The following is a 17,252-nucleotide window of genomic DNA, read 5'->3' as shown; positions in this document are numbered from 1 at the left end:
TAATACATTGAAGTATTAATTTTCTGAAGTATGAAAATGGTATTGTGGTTATGTAAATGAATATCTCTATTTTTAGGAAACGTATGTTGAAACAAATATGCTAAAATGTAGGAATTGTTAAACTAGATGGTGGGTATATGAATACTATTTTATCATTCATTTTTTGGATGTCTGAAATCTTTTTTAATAAAAATGTAAAAAAATACTAACTATGCAGATTCCTTATTACACCCTTTTTATAGTTATCAGATCAATGTGTTTCAAATGATGTGGTTTCACAGTTCAGAATTCTGGGTGGGTACTCAAGTCTATCTATAAACCCTACCTACAAAGCTTTCACTTGCTTGGATTTTGCATTTATTTAGTTTAAGTGTACGTTCCCAGATTTAAAAATTCTTGAATTTGAGGGAAATATAGAGGGAAAAATTCAGAATTCAAAATCTAGTAGGATCATTCAACTCTTCCAGCTATTAAAATGATATCCAACTAGCAGGACTTGTAGAAATGGCAAATTCTAAGGGCAGGGTACAGTAGCCACAAAAGATGAGGCAGGTTGCCATATAATCCAACAGTCCTGCTACTAGATATATACTCAGAAGAACTGAAAGCAGGGACCCAAACAGACATGTGCACACTTACGTTCACAGCAGAATTATTCACAATTGCCAAAAGATGGAAACAATCCAAGTGTCCATCAACTGATAAATGAACAAAATGTGGTATATACACAAGATGGTGTTCTAGTTTGTTAATGCTGCCAGAATGCAAAACACCAAAAATGGATTGGCTTTTATAAAGAGGGTTTACTTGGTTACACAGCTACAGTCTTAAGACCATGAAGTGTCCAAGGTAACACATCAACAATCGGGTACCTTCACTGGACGATGGCCAATGGTGTCCAGAAAACCTCTGTTAGCCGGGAAGGCACGTGGTTGGCATCTACTCCAAGGTTCTGCTTTCAAAATGGCTTTCTCTCGGGACATTCCTCTCTAGGCTGCAGTTCCTCAAAAATGTCACTCTTAGTTGCTCTTGGGGCTTTTTTCCTCTCTCAGCTTCTCCAGAGCAAAAGTCTGCTTTCAACAGCTGTCTTCAAACTGTCTCTCATCTGCAGCTCCTTTCTCAGTTCCTGTGAGTTCTTCAAAGTGTTCCTCTTGGCGGTAGCAAGCTCGCTCTTTCTGTCCAAGCTTATATAGTACCCCAGTAATGGAAACTATCCAATCAGAGTCATCACCCACAGTTGGGTGGGGTGCCTCTCCATGGAAACACCCAAAGAACTACAATCTAATGAACACTGATTGGTCTGCCCACACAAGATTACATCAAAGATAATGGTGTTTGGGGGGACATAATACATTCAAATCGGCACAGATGGAACATTATTCAGCAGTGAGAACGGATGAACTCCTGAAGAATGTGACAATATGGATGCACCTTGGGGACATTATGTTGAGTGAAATAAGTCAGACACAAAAGGAAAAATATTGTATGATCTCGCTAATATGAATTAATTATACTATGTACACTCATGGACATAGAATCTAGAATATAGGTTCCCAGGAGAAAGAATGAGGGTAGAGTATGGGAAGCTGATGCTTCATTTGTACAGAATTTTTAATAAGGTTGATTGTAAACATTTGGAAATGAATAGAGGTGATGGTAGCACATTATTTTGAGTGTAATTACAGCACTGAATTATGGCTGAAATTGTGGCTGAAAGGGGAAGTTTAGGGTCATGTATGTCACTAGAAGGAGAGCTAGAGGATAAAATATGGGACTGTATGACACAGTGAACCCTGCTGTGGATGACTGTGGTTAACAGCACAAATATAAGAATGTTCATCCATGAACTGGAACAAATGTACATCACTACTACAAGGCTTTAATAATAGGGTGGTATATGGGAAAAACACAACTAATGCAAACTATGGACTACAGTTAACAGTAATACATAATATTTTTTCATCAATTGTAACAAGGTACCATATCAATGCTAAGTGTCAATCATAGGGGAGTATAAAGGGTATGGGACATTTCTTTTTGGAGCAATGAAATTGTTCTCAAATTAACTGTTGGTGAACGCACAATTCTGTGATTATACGGAGAGCCATTGATTGTATACTTTGGATGATTGTATGGTATGTAAATAAAACTATTATTTAAAAAAAGAAAGAAAAAAAAAAAGGATGAGCCAGGGAACGTCTTGTTGAAGTGGAAAAGTCAGTCAGCAGCTTGACCAGATGGTCAAAATTAACATCACAAATGACGGCAGATGGACATAATATACCACCAAATGATACCGTGGGTGACACAACATTACTTACATAGTAGTCCACCTGAGAATGCATAACCTAAACAAGTAATGAATAAACATATGACAAACCCAAAATGAGGACCATTCTATCACATAAAATAAAAGGAGTTTTTATTCTTCAAAAATGCCAATGTCATAAAAGACAAAGAAAAGCTATGGAAATGCTCCAGAATTCAAGGAGACTAAAGAAACATGATACAACAACTAAACACAATACCTGATCTTAGTATCCTGTACTGGAAGAAAAAAGTGCTATAAAGGACATTATTGGATCAACTGGCAATACTGGAATATGAGTGACAGATGAGACAGAAAATATTTAATAGTGCTAAATTTATTGAAGTTGATAATTATACTGTGGTTATGTAAGAGTGTATCCCTATTCTTAGCAAATAGACTCTGAAGTATTTAAGGAAAAGGGCCATGATGTACATGAATTCCTCAAATGGCTCAGGAAAAAAAATACTGTATGTACACACACACATACAAAAAAGTATTCACGTGATTAAGCAAATCGGATAAATGTTAATAATAGGTGAATATGGGTGAAGGATATACTATTCTTGCAACTTTTTTCTAATACTGAAATCATTTCTGAATAAACTTTTTTTTAAAAATTTTAATTAAACCCAGCTCAACTCTGGCTATTCTTCCTGACTGTGACTGTTGTATGACAACTTCCAAGGTCATTCTGTGAGCAGCTACCAAGTGGCCCTAAGCCCCATGCCTAACTTAGTGCTACAGAAAAATCTTCATCATTCCTATATTTGTAAGGGGTGGTACTTAGGTGTCAGGGGATTATAAAGTGAAATTCCATTCTTAGAAGTTAACCAATACCACTAAATATCCCATTGTGGTAAAAAACGCAACTGAGTACTGAAAACTTCCTCCATATGCTTTAAGAAGAAATTAAGGAATTAGTTGAGGGCCAGGGGGAAATACTGACTAGACAAGAATTAGAAAGGAAATAAGCAAAGGAAAAGCTGATAAGAAAATACAATTCCTCTGGAGAACCACATTATTGTATACATTTCAGACTAATATAGAGAGCTCTAGACATAAAACCAGTATACTGTTACACACAGGTGATTTAAGCATTTTTTCCCAAGAGAATTTTGACTAAGTTTTTCTTTTACACAATACTTTAGAATTCAGCCTTTGAGTAAGATGTGACCACACAATACCCTTCTCTCATCACAACTGCACTCCTGAATAAAATTCACCCATTTCCATAGCCTCAGCAATTTCCACTGTACAGGTGACTCTCAAATCTGTACTTCTGGGTATACTCCTTCTCTCTTAGGCTCCAGTCCTGTATCTCCAATTGCACAATGAAGATTTGTTTGGACAATCATGACCTCAAAATCAATGTTACCATATTCCCTTTAAAACCAGCAACTAGGTGTTTGTTCAAGAATGAAGCAATATCTAGTTTACTGATCTTGGAATATGTCCACAATAATACATGTTAACTGAAAAAAAAGGGGGGGGGGTGGCAGACAGTATTGCATAGTCTATTTCCCCATTGGCATATGACATTTTCAAGTCAATGTGAGTTGGGTAGGCATAGAAACAGTCATACAGAACTTAATACTGGTTACCTGGAGAGTTGGAACTGGATAAAGGCAATGGAGAACTTCTACTTTTTATATATTTGTAATAATAAAATTTTTTTTATGTTTTAATAAAATAAAAACAGCCTCAGCTTAAAATGTTTCCATTTGTTTGTTCTTCTGACCATTTTTCTGGTCATCTGGGCACAAAATTTTGAAGCCATCTTTAAGTTCTCTTCTCTTGCTTTCATAGTAGTCATCTGGTCCTATCTTTTCCTTCTTCATAATGTTATCAATCTTTCCCTACTAAACCTACCACCAGCATCTCCACAATACAAATTCTCAGATACCTTCAAACCTAGGTTTTTGCCATCCTAACTCTAGCCAAGTCTTCCTTTCTAATAATCCTAAAAAATGAAGTCAAAATAAATCATCCTAAAACACTGTTGGTATTTCTCTAGTCAGATGTGATACCGATTTCATACCACTTTTATATGTGGGACATAAACCTTGTGAGCCTTCCCCTGCCTCTTCCAATCTTTGTCCTTTGTTGGTGCCCCACCCCATTGGGATACTCTGGCCCCCTACAGAATTTGGTTGAATTACCACAGAGTAATCTATCACAGAGAAGCCATGCAACTCAGAGACAGGTAAATCAGCTCTCCATGGGATGAGCCTTGACCCACTGGAAAAAGGAAAAGGGAAGAAGCCGGACAGATGAGTCATCCCTCCTTTCTCTCTCCTGTGGACTATTCCAAAGTGCAGTTTCTTCTCCCAACCTTTTTGGAAAATCCTCTCACGCAAGTGGCCTGCAATGTCTCTTCTTCACAGGTCAAGGTGAAGCAGCAGCCAGGGACATAATGTATTTCATCTTCCTTTGCTTACTTCCTTCTCTACCTCACTCTCACTACCCTGGGATTACACTTGTCAAACAAAAAGTTAGTGCCTTAATCAGCCTCTGTTTCCCAGAGGATCTGGGCTAAGACATACACCATACCTGCACTGATCCTCACAAACTACATCCGATGAGGTAAATAAATCAAAAACTATTAGGAAGGAATTAGATTTTAATTTTACAAACAGAAGAAACTGAGGCTCAACTAAGAACCTTTCCTAAGGAGCAAAACTTTCTGCTCACCTACTATATCCAATCTGTCACCAAATTCCGCCAATTTTATTCTCTAAACATCTCACCAATCCGCCTCTCTCCTCTCCATCCTATCACTACCCTAAAGTAATAATAATAGCCAGCTTTAAAAAAAAAAGAAAATCAGGGCTTCCAAGTTTCTCATTTAACCCTTTGCCAACCCTGTAAGATAGATACTATTATCATTCTCGTACTATACATAGGAAAGCTGAGATTTAAAAAAAGGTTTCTTAAAATTTGCCCAAGATCACACAAATACTAAGTGTTAGAGCTAGAATGAACCTAGGCTATCTGACATCAAAGACCACCTCCTAACTCTTCATCATTTCTCACCTGGCCCAGTTAAAACATGTATCAGTTCATATCATCCCCCTGCTGAAAAGCCCCAGTATCTTTTCATCAGTTAGAATAAACTGAAATTTCTTCCATGTCCCAAAGGCCTAACATGAGCTGGCCGCTGCCACAACTTTATCTCTTGCTATGCTCACTTTGCTCACTATGCCACAAATATGTATTGAGTTCTACTATATGCCTCACAAACCTTGCTCTCAGGTATCCTTTATCCTCTTACTCAGTTTTCTTTTCTTCACAGTATTTATCACAACCTGAAATCATATTTATTTTTTATTTTGTTTACAAGTTTATCTGTCTTTCATACTACATTATAAGCTCCACAAGGACAGAAACTGTCTGTCTTGTCCGCTGCTCAGTGCCTGAAGTAGTGCCTGGCAGAGCAGGCCACTGTAAATATCTACTGAGAGCTGGTCTCTGGGATTCCAGTTTTGTTTTGCTTAAAGCTACCCTCTATCACAGCCATGTGATTAGATCACTTACCTTCTTAAGTCCTTTCACTGGTCTCCTCTTCTTACCTAATGAAGAACAAGGATACAAGACCCTCCAAGACAACCTCAGGAGCTCAGAGAGGAAGCAGCACGTAAACTAGATTTTGAAAGAGGAGCAAGTTCACCAGATGGAGAAGAGAAAAAAGGGCATTACAGCATTACAGAATGTCAAAAGAATATTCTTGCATTCCAAGCAAGTCATTTCTGGTGTGAAGAGCTGAGTGCGTTATTATAGAAGCATCAGCTGGAAACAGTGTGAAGAGCGCCTCAAATAATATTAAGAAATGAGAACTTAATGTCCAACTGATGGTACCATCTTAGAAAGTTTATAAGCAGGGGAATAGTACAATCCAATTAGTGTTTCAGAAATAAAATGAAAGGGCAGCAGTGAGGAGGATACATTAGATAGGAAAAGACAAACAGTGAAGACAGGTAAACCAGTCAGAAGGTTCCTGAGTGAAAACAGACCACATTAAGAGATAAAGGCCAGAACCACAAAAGTTAGGATGGGATGGAGAAGAGGAGCAGAGAGATTCAAGGGAGCCACACCAAACATTTATCAACTTTATACAAATTCAACCTTACTATCTAGATACGAAAAAACTTTCCTATCACATGGCCTATAAACATAAGCCAACCAAAGGAACCGTCCCCAAATTACTCTGGGCCATATACTTCCACTATACATACCATGCACCTCTTAACCAAAGAGTACAACTATGTTAGGTCTAACTCCTCTAACAGACTGAACAGATGGTCCTCCAAGGGGAATGTCATCTAAGGCAGCACCTGGCACTCAATGTTTGTGAATGAATGAACAAGTAGAGAAAGGTTTTATGTCTGAGGGCGGACTTGAAAACTAGATGGGCTTCCAACTTGAAGAGATCATTCCAGGCAAGTGCAATGCTATGGGCAAGTAGGAATCGTAAACCTGGGGAACAAAGACACTGTCCTAAATGTATAAGGAAGATGTTGGTCTCCTTGCCCAGCCTTGGACAGACATGCTGTTCCCTGCTTGGAACACCTTTCCAGCCCACCCTCTCACCATTCCATATGACTCATTCCTTCCCTACATTCAGGTTTCTGTTCAAAGGTCACCTCATCAGAGGCCCGATCAACCTAAGATTCTATAGCACACTATTATTCTCATTTCCTAACCCCTTATTGTGTTGTTTTTCTTCTAGCAGTGGATAGTCATTGAAAAAAAATCCTCTATCTTATCCTTCTGAACCTGTATTAGGATCGGCTCCCTTTAATTTTTTTTTTTTATTAAATTCAGTTTTATTGAAATACATTCACACACCATACAATCATCCATGGTATACAATCCACTGTCCACAGTATGATCACATAGTTATGTGTTCATCACCATAATCTATCTCTGAACATTTTCCTTACATCAGAAAGAACCAGAACAAGAATAAAAAATAAAAGTGAAAAAAGAACACCCAAATCATCCCCCCATCCCACCCCATTTGTCCTTTAGTTTTTATGCCCATTTTTCTACTCATCCATACACTAGATAAAGGGGCTGTGATCCTCAAGGTCTTCACAATCACACTGTCACCCCTCGTAATCTACATTATTATATAATTGTCTTCAGGAGTCCAGACTGCTGGGTTGGAGTTTGGTAGTTTCAGGTATTTACTTCTAGCTATTCCAACACATTAAAACCTAAGAGGTGTTGTCTATATAGCGCATAAGAATGTCCACCAGAGTGACCTCTCGACTCCATTTTAAATCTCTCAGCCACTGAAACTATTTCGTCTCATTTTGCATCCCCCCTTTGGTCAAGAAGATACTCTCAGTCCCACGATGCCAGGTCCACATTCATCCCCGGGAGTCATATTCTGCATTGCCAGGGAGATTTACACCCCTGGGAGTCGGGTCCCACGTAGTGGGGAGGGCAGCAAGTTCACCTGTCGAGATGGCTCAGTTAGAGAGAGAGAGAGGGCCACATCTGAGCAACAAAGAGGTACTCAGGGGGAGACTCTTAGGCACCATTACATGCAAGTTTAGACTCTCCTTTGTGGTAATGAGCTTCATAGGGGCAAGTCCCATGCTTGAGGGCTCAGCACATCAAACCGCTAGTCCCAATGTCTGTGACAACATCAACACCAGTCCAGGTGAGGATATCCAACACATCCGCACCTTCCCCCAGATCCTCGGGCTCCCTTTAATTTTGAATTAGTTCACCTGTCAGTTATTAGCTCAGGAGTTACTAAAATCTACATAAAGCACATTGATATTACTTTTTAAAAAAATTTTTTATTAAGGTCACTGTAAAAAGTTAAGTGTCAACCACTAAGTCTCGTCATTTAAGTTCCTTCCAATAAAACCTGAATGCCATAAATACCATTAACGTTCTTGCAGGAAACATACATGCCAGACCTTCCCAGAAGTAAGTAGAAGAGCATTTGGTTTTCCTTAATGGAGAAAATTCTAGGAATGGAGGCAATACTCCATAAAGAAAATCATCAACATTAACTAGTTAATACTGAGGAACTAGAGGAAAATAGATGCTAAACACAAGATACGCAAAAGCATAGACCGCAGTGTGCCACTGCACCATAACGTCTATTTAAATAAGTCGTTTTCACAAAGTTAATTCCATAGGACGTCGCTGACCAGAGGTAGTCCAATGTGGCCGAAACAGCCCAGGTGAGTTCCAGCCTGAGCCATGGAACATTAAGGCAGCCGTGTGCTCCGGAGTGAACCTCTCTTGATCTGCCTTTCCTATTGAGAGGTCGAAAAGTCTATGAAGTGTGAAACACATTCAAGTTTTTCAGGCTAGAGACATCTGAATAGCGGGGCAAAGGCGATCCACAGCGGCTTCATGCTTTACTTGAGTTAAAAAACTACCGGACTTAGGGCCCAAATAACTCACGCTAGCGACTGCTAAAGGAAGGGATGAGAGACAGAAATGCATGTCCAAGTTAAAGGTGCCCTTGAGTCCCATTCCCGGGGCCCCACCGCCTCATCGTTCAGTCTGCCGAACCTCGCGTGGACCGCCGCCTCACCGCGCGGGGCACGGGCGCCTCACCTGCAGCCTTGTCCGCAGCCATCTTCCCGCCTCCGCTCGGGTTTTTCCCCGCAGATGGCCTGGCCCGGACTCCTGCCGCGGGGCTGACGAACGTTCCGAACTCGGGACGAGGATTCTATGTCTACTGGCCTCCGGTCCCCTAGGTTCCGGCCTAGAGAATGGGAAAACTGCAAGTTAAGGAAGTGACGAGGATTAGCTCGCGTCGTCTAGCAACAGTAGCAGCGTCTCCACCAGGGCGGTCCCAATGCCTCCCGCCAAACGCCGTTTCCGCCCCGCCGCGCCCCCGGACACACTACTTCCGGAGGCCACAGCCAGACGTACTGGCTGCGCCGGCGTGGGAACTGCGGCCTAGACCTGCCCCACGTCGGCGTCCCCTCGGAGCCCCGCCCCCGGCGCTGCGTGCACGCGCGCCTGGCTTGACGTACGGACATGGGCGCCTCATGGGATCTGGGCACCGTGCGCTTCCTGGGTGTACCGTGTGGCAGCTAGGCGCGACTGCCCCTTGCACATCTCCGTTAAAATTCCAACGTGTCAGAGCTTTCATCTTTCATTTTACATGAAATCACAATAACCATACCTGACATTTATGTGCTAAGCACTGAGCCTTGCACTTGACCTGAACTGTCTCATTTGTTTCTCACAGTAACCTTGTGAGGGAGGCACACTGTTGCCATTACCCGCTTTAAAATTTTGGAAACTTAATTAAAATTAATTTTTTAAAAACACTTATTTTTAGAATAGTTTAAGATTTACAGAAAATTTGTAAATATGGTACATAAAATTCCTGTATACTATGCATTTTGTTTCCCCTATTGTTAACGTCTTAACTTAACATTAAATTACTATGACACATCACATCCGAGAAATCAACACTGGAACTGTATTCAGATTCCACCATACCCCACACACACACTTCCCTTTTTTTTGCTGTTTCAGGATTCCACTCAGGATTCCACATTTCATTTATTCTTCATGTCTTCTTAGGCTATTCTTGGCTGTGATCATTACTCAGGGTTTTCCAGGGAAACAGAACCTGGAGGAGATTATATAAATCCATATATAATGTAAATATTATGAGATATATTAAAGGAATTGACTCACGATGGTGGGCATGAGCAAGTCAGAATTTCATAGGGCAGGACACAAGCTGGGACCTCTGATGAAAGTTTTCTATGAGTTCCCCAGGAGAAGCTGGCTGACAGAAATAGAGATGGAAATTCTTCTTTTCTGACTGCTGAAATCATCAGTTCTCCTTTTAAGGCTTCCAACTGATTGGATGAGATGCCTCTCATTGTTGAAGGCAAACTCCTTTGTTGATTGTTGATGTAATCAGTCATAGATGCAATCAATTTACTGATGATTTAAATCCATGGAATATCCTCACAGTAACAACCAGGCCAGTGGACACCATAACCTAGCCAGGTTGACACATGAACTTAACCATCACACTTGTGCTTGGTGACCCTGATAGTTTTGAAGAGTACTAGTCAGATTTTTTGAGGAATGTCCCTCAATTTGAGTTTTTCCAATGTTTTTCTCATGGAAAAAAATGTTAGACTGGGTTTAAGGGTTTTTAGGAGGAAGTCTACAAAGATGACATGTCATTCCCATCATGTCATATCAAAAATACACGCTATCATATAATGGAATAGAATTGAGAATCCATAAATAAACCTTCATATCTATAGCCAATTGATTTTTTTAAATTCAGTTATGTTGAGATATATTCACACATCATACAATCATCTATGGTGTACAATCAGCTTGTCACAGTACCATCATATAGCTGTGCATTCATCACCCCACTCTATTTTTTGAACATTTTCCTTATATCAGAAAAAGTAAAAATAAGAATAAAAAATAAAAGTAAAAAAGGACACCCAAATCCTCCCCCACACATACACACCCTATTTTTGATTTAGGTTTTGTCCCCATTTTTCTACTCATCCATCCATACACTGGATAAAGGAAGTGTGATCCACAGGATTTTCACAATCACATTGTCACCCCTTGTAAGTTACATTGTTATACAATTGTCTTCAAGAGTCAAGGCTACTGGGTTTCAGTTTGATAGTTTCAGGTATTTACTTTTAGCTATTCCAATACATTAAAACCTAAAAAGGGTTATCTGTATAGTGCATGATAGTGCCCACTAGAGTGACCTCTCAACTCCATGTGGAATCCCTCAGCCACTGAAACTTTATTTCATTTCATTTTTTATCCCCTTTTTGGTCGAGAAGATGTTCTCAATCCCACAATGTCAGGTCCAGATTCATACTCAGGAGTCATATCCTGCATTGCTAGGGAGATTTACACACTTGGGAGTCAGAACTTACCTAGAGGGGAGGGCAGTGAGTTCACCTGCCAAGTTGGCTTAGCTAGGGAGAGAGGGCCACATCTGAGCAACAAAGAGGTACTCAGGGGGAGACTCTTGGGCACAATTATAAGCAGGTTTAGCCTCTCCCTTGCAATAACAAGTTTCATAAAGGAAAGCCCCAGGATAGAGGGCTTGATATACAAAACCACCAGTCCTCAATGTTTGTGAGAATATCAGAAAGGATCCAGGTGAGGCAATCCCAACACTTCCACATTTTCCCCCAGCTTCTCAGGGGGGCCCCTGCATATATATTTTTATTCTCTGCCCAAATTACTTTGGGATGTGTCATGTAGCCAATTAATTTTTGACAAGGGTTCCAAGTCCACTCAATGGAGAAAGAATAGTCTGTTCAACAAATGGTGCTGGAACAACTGGTCACCCAAATGCAAAAGAATGAAGTTGGACCCCTACCTCACACCATAAACAAAAATTAACTCAGAATGAATCAATGGTGTACATAGAAGAGTTAAAACCATAAAACTCTTAGAAGAAAACATAGGGGGAAATCTTTAGAACCTTCTATTTGGCAATGTATTCTTAGGTATGACACCAAAAGTATAAGCAACCAAAGAAACAATAGATAAATTGGACTTCATCAAAATTAAAAACTTTTGTGCATCAAAAGACATTATCAAGAAAATGGAAAGACCACCTACACAATAAGAGAAAATAGTTGCAAATCATATATCTGATAAAGATTTAATATTTAGAATATATAAAGAACTCCTTAGCCATTAGGGAAATGCAAACCAAACCCACAGTGAGATATCACTTCACACCCTCTAGGATGGATATTATTTTAAAAGCTGAAGAAAGCAAGTGTTGGCAATGATGCAGAGAAATTGGAACCCACATGCATTGTTAGTGCGAATGTAAAATGGTGCAGTCTGGCCTTTCCTTAAAAAGTTACCATATGAGGAGAACCTAAGATGGTGGCTAGTTGAGAAAGGGCAAAAAAACACCTCCTTGAAAAATACTAGATAGAAGCCAGAAAGTGACCCAGAACACCAGTTCCAGCGATGCACCAGCCAGACAAGGTCTGCTAAATCCACAGGGACCGTGCATTTGGTGAAACTGGGTGTCTGCATTCTGAAATGAGTGAGTGAGCTGGCTGAAAGTCCGGTGGCTGTGCTGCAGTGTGGGGAAACCATGGGTTGGCATTTGGAGATGGATTAGTTCCTTTAAAAAAAAAAAAAAATTGGGAGCAGCTGTGGTTATGACGGTGAGAACCACGCAGTGAAGCATGGCAGGAGCGGACTGTGCCAACGTCTTGGTGTCTGGCATGGAGGATAGCCCGCTGCTGATTGTCTCAGGGCCAGGGGAGCAGAGGGGAGCCAAAAGGAGAAAGAAACGGTGCCCCTTGCAGCCATCTCCCCAGCGGGTGGGGGACACTCCTGCCCAGGGCCTGACCCACAGCCCAGAGCCGCACCAAGAAACCCAGTGTAACGGGGGGTGTTTCCTGCAGCACCACGTACATACCACAGTATCGGCCGTGGACAGTGGCCTTTAGTACACCCACAGCTAATTGTCAGGGAGCTGGGAAGGCAGAGCTGTGCGAAAAGGGGGAAGTTAACACGCCCCATTCAACCATCTTTAAAGCAGGTTGGGAATGCCCCTGCACGGCCCGGCAGCCCAGGGCTTCCCTGGAGGGCCAGCATGCACTTGTTACGTGGCACAGCCTTCCCTCAGCAGAGGTCCTGGAAGAGCACGGTTGAGAAGGGGGACCTGCTCAGAAATCCCAGGGACCCTACACCAATACCAAGGACTTGTGGGTCAGCAGCAGAGACAATCTGTGGCAAGACTGAAATGATGGCTTAGACTCTTGCAACAGCCTTAAATCTCCAGGAACACCTGGGAGGTTTGATTATTAAAGCTCCCCTGCCTCCCTAACCACCCAGACACACGCCTCACATTCAGGGCAGACAGCACCAACAACACACCCAAACTTAGTGCATCAATTGAACCCCACAAGAATCAGATCCCCACACAACACAAAGACAAAGTTGGGGAGAACTGACTTGAGGGCAATAGGTGACTCGCAGATGCCATCTGCTGGTTAGTGAGAGAAAGTGTACGCCACCAAGCTGTAGATCTGACAAATTAGATTGGTATTTTTGATATCTGGAAAGAACCCTATCAAGTAAAGCAAATGCCAAGAGGCCAAAAACAACAGAAAATCTTAAAGCATATGATAAAACCAGAAGAGATACAGTACTTGGTGCAATTAATCAAAGAACTAAGGACAAACAATGAGAGCATGGCACAGTATATAAAGGACATGAAGAAGAGCATGGCACAGGATATAAAGGACATGAAGAAGACCCTAGAAGAGCATAAAGAAGAAATTGCAAGAGTAAATTAAAAAATAGAAGATCTTATGGAAATAAAAGAAACTGTTGGCCAAATTAGAAAGACTCTGGATACTCATAATACAAGATTAGAGGAAGTTCCTTGAGGACCACAGAACAGAAAATGAAAGAACAAAAGAAAGAATGGGGAAAAAATCGAAAAAATCAAAATGGATCTCAGGGATATGATAGATAAAATAAAATGTCCAAATTTAAGACTCATTAGTGTCCCACAAAGGGAAGAGAAGGGTAAAGGTCTAGAAAGAGTATTCAAAGAAATTGTTGGGGAAAACTTCCCAAACCTTCTACACAATATAAATGCACAAAGCATAAATACCCAGTGAACTCCAAATAGAATAAATCCAAATAAACTCACTCCAAGACATATTCTGATCAGACTCTCAAATACTGAAGAGAAGGAGCAAGTTCTGAAAGCAGCAAGAGAAAAGCAATTCACCACATACAAAGGAAACAACATAAGACTAAGTAGTGACTACTCAGCAGCCACCATGGAGGCGAGAAGGCAGTGGCATGACATATTTAAAATTCTGAGAGAGAAAAATTTCCAACCGCAAATACTTCATCCAGCAAAACTCTCCTTCAAATTTGAGGGAGAGCTTAACTTTTTCACAAACAAATGCTGAGAGTTTGCTAAAAAAAGACCTGCCCTACTTCAGATGCTAAAGGGAGCCCTACTGACAAACAAAGAAAGGAGACAGAGATATAGAGGAATTTAACAGACATATATAGGATATTATATCCCAAATCACCAGGACACACATTCTTCTCTAGTGATCACGGATCTTTTTCCAGAATAGACCATATGCTGGGACATAAAACAAGCCTCAATAAATTTAGAAAAAACTTGAATTTATTCAAAGCACATTCTCTGACCACAATGGAATGCAAATAGAAGTCAATAACCACCAGAGACTTAGAAAATTCACATACAATGGGAGGGTAAAAATGAGGGGGAGATGAAAACATTCCTGGATAATCAAAAGCTGAGGGACTTCATCACCAGTAGATCAGTCCTACAAGAAATGCTAAAGGGAATTGAGCAGGCTGAAAAGAAGGGACACTAAACAATTGACTGAAACCACATGAAGAAATAAAGATTTCCAGTAGAGATCACATGGTAAATATAAATACTAATACGACTGTAGTTTTGATTTGTAACTCCACTATTTATTTCCTACAGGATCTAAAACACATAAACTATAATGATAAATCAGTGGTTTTGGACTCAATGTAAAATACGTAATTTTTGACAAGAACTACATAAAGGTGGGGAATGGAGAAGTATAGGAACATAGTTTACGTGTCCTATTGAAGTTAAGTTGGTATTAAAGAAAAACTAGATTGTTATACATTTAAGAGGTTAAATTTAAGCCCCATGGTAAACACAAAGAAAGTATCAGAGAATATGACCATAGAGATGAATCAATGTTGAATTTCTTGAACTTCTTAGCTGTACTTAATGGGATTGCATAAAAGAATGTTCTTGTTCATGGGAAATGTATATGTGAATTCTGTTGTTTGTTCAAGGATGTGTGCAGCTTGCTCTCATATGTTCAGGAGACAGAGCAATAGATGATGAATGATAGGGAGGGAGGGAGGCAGGGAAAGAAAAAAAATGGTGGTGTGACAGGATGTTAAAGTTGGTGGATCGGGGTATCAGGGGAGGGGGGTTGGGGTATGCTGGAGTTCTGTGTATGGGGTTTGTATTGTTTTTGCAACTGTTCCTGTAAGTTTGAATTTATTTAAAAATAAAATTAAAAAAAAAAAAAGTTACCACATGATCTGTCAATTGCACACCTAGGTATATACCGAAAAGAATTGAAAACAGGAACTCAAACAGCAACTGGTACACCAATGTTCATAGCAGCATTATTCATAGTATTCAAAAGCTAGAGAAACATCTCAAGAGTTCACCAAGTGATGAATGGATAAACAAAATGTGGTATATACATACAATAGAATATTATTCAGTCATAAAAGGCATGATGTTCTGATACATGGTATAACATGGATGGACCTTGAAAACATTATGCTAAGTGAAATAAGCCAGACACAAAATGACTAATATTATATGACTCTGCTTATATGAATTATCTGGAATAAGCAAATTCATAGAGACAGACAGTAAAGGGAAGAAGGGGACAGTAAAGTAAAGGGGCTTGGCAAAGGGAAGAATGGGGAGTTATTGCTTGATGGGTATGGAGCTTCTGTTTGGGGTGATGAAAAGTCTTGGTAATAGACGGCAGCGATGGTAGCACGATTTTCTAAATATAATTAATACTACTGAACTGAATACTTAAAAGGGTCAAATGGCAAATTTTATGTTACACACACACACACACACACACACACACAGAGCCATAAAAAAAGATCAAAGAAAAAGTAAATTTTACATTTTTTATAAGAATAAAATAAAAATATTTATAAAGAATGTTGGTATGGTAGATTGAGTTATGTACCACAGGAAAAGAAAAACCAGTTCTTAATCTTAATCCATCCCTGTGAGTGTGAACCCATTGTAAATAGGACCTTTGGAACATGTCAAAAGGCATCTTAAAGGCAGTTAAGATGTGGCCAACTGAATCAGGGTGGGTCTTAATCCTTCTACTGGAGGCGCTATAGAGAGAAAGCCACAGGAGAGGAGCCGGAAGCCAAAGGCACCCTGAAGAGAAAGGAGAGGACATCCCCATGTGTTACAAGGCAGGACCACAAGCCAGGGAACCTCAGTGATCATCAGAAGCCAGCATCACATTGTCACAGTCCTTGGGGAGAAAGCATTGCCTTCCTGACATCTTGGTTTTGGACTTACAGCCTCAAAGCTGTGAGCCAATAAAGTCCCTTTGTTTAAGCCAAACCACCTTGTAGTATTTATCATAGCGGCTGGGAAACTAAGACACTTGGAAAATAAACCAGATTGTTAATAAAAATGTAAACACTAAAAAAATGGTACCATGCTATCAAAACAACTTATCACTAATGATGGTAATCTTGATTATCTGGCTTAGGTAGTGTTTGCCAGGTTCTCTGTCATAAAGTTACTCCCCCCTTCCCTTCCACACTCTCCTCTGGAAGCAAGACACTAAATGCAGCCACACTCAAGGAGGCAGGGGGCATGTTTAGGTTCTACCTCCTGGAGCTGAGAGGATGTACACAAATTACCTTCTGTAAGGGAGATTTGTCTCTTATCCCCCATTTACTTATTTGTTCAATCATTTATTTATATCAGCATGTACTCATGGGTATTTATTTTAAACTCTGGGTTATAATCCAATACTCTTGTTATTTTGTTGCTCAAATTTTTTCAGCTTCAGCCTTTCCCTTTGACATGGTTCCCCCTTAAAAAAAACCAACTTTCTATTCGAGTTAACATACACACAGAAAAGTGCAAAAATCATATGTACAGCTTACTGAATTTTCATCAAGTGAATATACCCATGTGACTAGTTCATAGATAAAGGTCAGAACATTACCCGCACGCTGGTAGCCCCTCACACCTCTTCCCGTCTCCCTACGAGGATAATCTCCATGCTGACTTCAAACACTGCTTTTGATTAATTGTACCTGTTTTTGAACTTAACATAAACGGATCATAGAATATATTTTTCTTTGG

General features: G+C 40.2%; 1 protein-coding gene across 4 annotated transcripts in view; it reads right to left on the bottom strand.

Annotated features, from left to right (window-relative positions):
- CNOT10 (CCR4-NOT transcription complex subunit 10) overlaps nucleotides 1-9,136 on the bottom strand; it is a 75,096-nt gene extending 65,960 nt beyond the window's left edge. For all 4 annotated transcript variants that reach the window (XR_005218421.1, XM_037846631.1, XM_037846640.1 and 1 more), the window contains exon 1: nucleotides 8,897-9,136. Coding sequence is in view for 3 of the 4 variants with exons in the window: in XM_037846631.1 (XP_037702559.1) it covers nucleotides 8,897-8,918 (22 nt within the window). In the remaining variant the exon portion in view is untranslated. The remainder of the gene's footprint in view (nucleotides 1-8,896) is intronic.
- Nucleotides 9,137-17,252: the final 8,116 nt, after the last annotated feature.

This window comes from Choloepus didactylus, chromosome 1 (genome assembly GCF_015220235.1).
Source record: "Choloepus didactylus isolate mChoDid1 chromosome 1, mChoDid1.pri, whole genome shotgun sequence".
In the NCBI taxonomy this organism is placed as follows: Eukaryota; Metazoa; Chordata; class Mammalia; order Pilosa; family Megalonychidae; genus Choloepus; species Choloepus didactylus.
The sequence above is the reverse complement of the archived record's forward strand: the minus strand, read 5'-3'. Positions and strand labels throughout refer to the sequence as shown.